This window comes from Dreissena polymorpha, chromosome 1 (genome assembly GCF_020536995.1).
Source record: "Dreissena polymorpha isolate Duluth1 chromosome 1, UMN_Dpol_1.0, whole genome shotgun sequence".
Taxonomy (NCBI): Eukaryota; Metazoa; Mollusca; class Bivalvia; order Myida; family Dreissenidae; genus Dreissena; species Dreissena polymorpha.
In genome coordinates, this window is record NC_068355.1 from 120158405 (window position 1) to 120164429 (window position 6025).

Below are 6025 nucleotides of genomic sequence, written 5' to 3' on the forward strand. Positions count from 1 at the left end.
TTGTTTACACGTACAAGTGCAAATACTTATGCCTTCAACTGACTTGTAGCCTCGTTCATTAAGGGGTAAGGGACACTTGCCATAGACATGATTGTATGACCAATTCTCTTTACAAGTTATGTGACCGGGCGTGAGATCATACTCGAGATCTTTCGGCGTCAAGTCTACCAACTGAGCTAGCCAACCCGCTCGGACGAATAGCAGGTAGATGTACGAGTATGTAAGAGGTGCGCTTGTAAGGATGATGATGATGATGATAATAATGATAAAGAAATAATGATGAAAGAGACGCAAATAATTAGGCTGATGATCATATTGATGATGACTACGAATATGACGACCATAACACATACATACCACCACCAACATCGCCGCCGCTGCCTCCACCACCATCAACACAACCAACACCACCACTGCTAGTACTACTTGTTCTACTAATAATAATGATAATACGCCTACTACTACTACCAGCACAAAAGTGTCAAACAAAAACATTAACACGTTGCATTAGATACAACGCGGTGTATTTTTACAAAATAAATTATAATTATATCCGCAATTGTACACGGTGAGTGAAGAACATCATGTATGACAACACAAGTTAACAATGTTTCACAACTGACCATCAAAGGGCTTTTTATTTTTTCAACTTCCTCACTAAAATAAATGTTCACTTGAAACGAGTGAAACATTATAAGCGTGTCGGAATTAAATATTAATTGCGCCGCTGTATGTACTGCGAGCCTCATAACGCATGTACAGGCGCTTTAACACGGTATGAATCGCGGCATAAAACTATAAAAGCGCCACATAACGTTGGCTTCCTCAGTCATCTTTACGTCAGCTTATTGACCGTTCCGTTGATCGGCATATCCATCTAAGGTAAGTGGGAAACATTTGCCATTGTTGATGTTTACATATTAATACATAGTACATTTGTAATATTGCTACTCCCAATTGATTAAAACGTGAATACCATTAGTTCCTTTTGGAATTCGCAACTGGGGTTTGCCTAGATAACAATAAATAGTAAGAACAAGTCATTAGAATAGTATATCATCATAATGTTTGTTTAGCTAATCTTATACGAAATGCGATGAGTATTTGTCTGTATCAGTGTTGAAAAGGTTGCGATGAAATACGCCAAAATATTTTGATGTATTGAAGCGTCAATATAACGACACCAGATATTGAAAGCAAATAATTTAACGCGGAGGTTAAAGTGCTCAATTTCTGTTTAGGGAACCAACATCTTTAACAACAACCATGATGATGAAAGTAGCAGTGTGTGTTGCCAGCGTCCTGGTCGCAGTATCCGGACTCAATAACGGCAAGTGTAATTTGCATTATTTTGCATAAAATATTCTACGTATACCTTTTTAAACGATCATTAAGGTCAATTATCAAAATATTTGTCGTAAATGAAATCTATAAGGTAACCAAAACATCGGTGTCATAAATGTACAAGGAAATAATAAGTTAACATCGGTGAAATGCTCGTGGACATGATACTCATTTCGACTTGACGTCAGTAATATGGTTACCTAGTATTGATAAAACTATAGTTGCTTACAAAACAACCCTCGTTATCACTTTCTTGATGGTTTTGTTTTTATTAAAAAAAATCAACATTAATAACATCGTGGAGGTAAATAACACAATCGTAGTTATTACTTATCTTATGAACAACTTACACGTTATACATTAACATATTCATGTTTTTTATTACACAGCTATACAATTTGGAAATGCATTCATTTATTTGGTATTTCGGTTATTATGTTACGACCTTAAATCATAAGTTAAAAGGGTGCTAAACATTCTTGCAAAGCAGTTATAAAACAGACGTTGGTTGTAGCATATTTTGTGATGAATATTGTACAAAAAAAAGAATAACACATGTATTTTAAACCGTTATCTTTTTGCGAAAAAAGACAGAATATTGTTTAAAGTTAACATATGAAATGATCGCATGTGCCGTGCGGATTATAGCTAAACTAAATATGAAACGAATTGTGCAACGGGGAACCAATGTCAGGAGAACTACCCTTGATAAGCTTAATATGTTTAGATGAACTTATGGATTGAATTTCTCACAGATAATATCCTTCTCGATCCAGAATCGATGCTATTTAAGATTGATATTGTGCGCATAAATGCGTTAAGCATGGTAACTGGAAGTTATGGTCTTCGTTCAGTTTAAAAAACCCTATGCTCATAACGAGCAATAAAAAAAAACCTTAACGTGTTCACCCTTCGTATGTTGGGCTATTGAAAGGCTTGTTTCCAAAACTAAATTGCCCCATGAAACGTACAAGCTTTATGGCCTAAACAGTTGAGGAAGTTTTATTTGTAAACGACGAGTAAGATTATATTATAGATCAATTTTCTTTTGATTTACAATTATGTATGTTTATACAACAGCAAAACGTTAATGAATTTATTACATGTTACTGTTCTTAAAATAAATATATTGTGCATCAACAGGAATGAACATGAATAACGGAGGGAATGGTATGACCAACGGTTTTAACGGCATGAACAACGGGGGTAACGGCATGAGCAACGGATGGAATGGCATGAACAACGGGGGTAACGGCATGAGCAACGGGTGGAATGGCATGAACAACGGGGGTAACGGCATGAGCAACGGGTTGAATGGCATGAACAACGGGGGTAACGGCATGAACAACGGGTGGAATGGCATGAACAACGGGGGTAACGGCATGAGCAACGGGTGGAATGGCATGAACAACGGGGGTAACGGCATGAGCAACGGGTGGAACGGCATGAACAACGGGGGTAACGGCATGAGCAACGGGTGGTATGGCATGAACAACGGTTTGAACGGCATGAACGGCAGATTCAATATGATGAACATCAACAGGTTCAATGGAATGAACAACGGAGGCCTTGGCATGATCTCTGGTTAGTCGATACTGTCTTGATAGGTATACAATTATAAATAATATAGCTTAGATATGGAATATATACGGAATATTACGCTAGTCAATTGTTCCAAGAGTTTGTATCACTCGAGTGGCTTGTGTGATGACGTATCACACGAGAGGCGGATATTCCTTATATTATATACAACAACTAACGAAAACAGTTAACAATTGTATTTTCTACTTAAACAAAGCTGACAAAACAATGGCTAAAACGGTACGCCATAGTTTATTTCAGACGCGTATGAATACAGTTTATGTAAATTAACGTGTAAACATTCGAACCGGGAAAACACAGGTTTCCGACACGCTTACCCTTAATGCCATCGTTAATCCAATGTTTATAACAATTAAGTTAACAACTTTAAATTTTAATCCGATGTTTATAACGAAAAACGTTGAAACGATATGCACTTCCACTTCTATCTTCCATGTCTTTATCGAAACTTAGTTTAAACCACACTATTGTATTGTATTCCTATCGAAATATACATTTATGCATGATAAACAAACACTCCATAAAACGTTTTGAATTCGTTCTATGTTTTTAACAAATAGTTTACTGTTAAAAAACACAAAGTTCGACATGTCCTTAAATTCCAGAGTTTAGATAAAACCATCGTGTTTCGTCAAAAAAATGAGGTCACACGATGTACTACGTATTATATTTCGTAATATGAAATATTTATATTTTCGGTGCGCGTAATGTGACGTCATTAAATGGGTCGAAGTAGTCCGGCTAGTATGGTAATACAGAATTGGAAACAGCGAGTAGCGTAATACGGGATTTTTTATTTCAACGATTGATACATCCTGTATTTTGTCAAAAGCATTAAACAGGTATATAATAAAACACAGTTACCATCATGCGATTAAGTATTCTTGAATAATCCGCATTAAACGTTCCAAACATGCATATTAACTATCCCTCACCTCCTATGGCATATTTAAAGATGCTACAAAAATAACAAGTCTATCTGTAACATGCTACAAAAATAACAAGTCTATCTGTAACGTCTGATGTCACTAGCGCGCATGCTCTGGGCGATGCGAGCGGCAGGGCGGCACGTATGACGCCAATAGACGTACATACAATGCACCGCAGAGCGGATTATCCAGAATAAGTCAATTTGGTAATCACGACGATAGGGGCGACGATTTGCTGCTGCTTCTGCTGCTGCTGTACAAATTAAGTCGAGTCTCAACATATTTCTAACTTTGTACATCGAATCATGAAGTCCGATATAAGATATGTATCATATAAATTAACGAAAAGGTTAAACACAGTACCTTTGCCGTACATTGCAACCGATAACCGTTTATCCCGTACGAGCAGACATGCAGTATCCCATGGATCCCTTAAGGGGCTTTTATATTCTAGGCACTATAATTTATTTGAATAACAATATTTGATACATTAGAGATAATACTAATTTTATTTTGGAACTTTTTAGCCGTGAAATATTTGCAATAAAATAGTAACAATTCTTTATCGCTGAGAAAATTGAAATTTGCCTTCATTTGAAACATTTTGGCAGTCATGATCTCGTTTGTGTTGTGCGTGTTGCCTTGTATAGAGTATTAATCCATCATTCTTAATGTAATGGTGGACTGTCAATGTGATAATGTTTTCATATGTACACATAAATGGAGTTGTCTGCAGACCTAACATTAATATTTCAATCATGATTTTCGTGTTTGTTCTTTTTCAGGAGGCACCCGTTACGGCAAGTAGAGGCCAAGTGAGTTTAACTTAATCGTCACAACGTTCGGCACGATTGTCATCCACATTTTCTACACTCCGTCATGGCATGTTCTTCAATCATGAATTATTTCACCGTTTTATATAGTATCATTGTGGGTTATTATCCGTGAAATAAATCTCATTTAACTTCATATTGCATTCATTATGAAATGTCATTACTGAAATCTACTCGAGTTTATCTAAATATGTCAGGTTTTATAAAAATTGCGATTGAGAAAGTTTATGAACCTATCAAAACATATTATTTGATTTGAACAATATTTTAACATCAATAACTTTATTTCTCAAGTAAAACAAACATGTATTATAAGTGAACATGGGGATGTCTAAAAAGGCAATTACTTAAAACAAAGAGATTATTGCTAACAATTTATTGTTTGAGTCAACCAGAACAGAACCTCATTGGATAATTGAACAAAAATGTTACTTTTCAAATATTGGTATTAAACGCACAGATGAGTATGCAAGTAGTTATTAAACATTGAAGATAATGGTATTATACCAATCATCAGCTACGAGGAAGGTTATATTGGTAAATTCAAGTCGAATGATACTTGCCACAGGTATAACTGCGTCGATGAGAATCCTTATGCAGACATATGATCCATATGATGACATCATTGCTTAGGTATACCATAATTTCCATGTTTCATACTCCAAGTTAATTCGTATGACATGTCTAGTACAGAATTACAAGAGATATATATTAGTGATTTTCAATCGAACAAGTCCCTTTAATCCGCGCGTTTCTGGATGATGTTACCCGACAAAGACAGGGCATGACGGCTATCGACAGGGCTTGACGGCTATCGACAGGGCTTGACGTCTATCGACAGGGATTGACGGCTATCGACAGAACTTGACGGCTATCGACAGGGCTTGACGGCTATCGATAGAGCTTGCCGGCTATCGACAGGGCTTGGCGGCTATCGGCAATACTTGGCGGGTATCGACAGGGCTTGCCGGTAATCGACAGGGCTTGACGGCTATCGACAGGGCTTTACGGCTATCGACATAAAGCTATATTGCAGGCCCCACGAACATATTTCGGAATTAAAGCTAATATGGGACAAAAAGCTAAACTTGGCGTAGAGTGTGCTTTCTTTATCTGTGTTTGATACAAAAAAGTAATCCTAGCTTAATCATGGGCGAATACGAGAAAAGATTTATGATGCACCTCCATTTGTTCTCATTAGTTTACTCAACGCAGCTCAGTTATTGCTCGAACCTTTAGACAATTATGCTGAAAATATACAGGTTGAAATCTATGTTTAATTAATTAAAACACCGTTGCTTAGGCTTGATGTACATC

At 36.7% G+C, this 6025-nt stretch overlaps 1 protein-coding gene across 3 annotated transcripts in view; it reads left to right on the plus strand.

Moving 5' to 3' along the window:
* Window positions 1–767: 767 nt before the first annotated feature.
* LOC127847113 (N66 matrix protein-like) overlaps window positions 768–6025 on the plus strand; it is a 147310-nt gene continuing 142052 nt past the window's right edge. Inside the window, exons 1-4 of one of the 3 annotated variants that reach the window (XM_052378758.1) lie at window positions 768–882; window positions 1242–1330; window positions 2488–2951; window positions 4661–4844. In XM_052378758.1, the coding sequence (XP_052234718.1) occupies window positions 1267–1330; window positions 2488–2933 (510 nt within the window). In that variant the 5' untranslated portion in view covers window positions 768–882; window positions 1242–1266 and the 3' untranslated portion in view covers window positions 2934–2951; window positions 4661–4844. Of the gene's footprint in view, window positions 883–1241; window positions 1331–2487; window positions 2952–4660; window positions 4845–6025 lie in introns of those variants that run through there. The other 2 variants (XM_052378749.1, XM_052378761.1) reach the window with 2 other exon arrangements.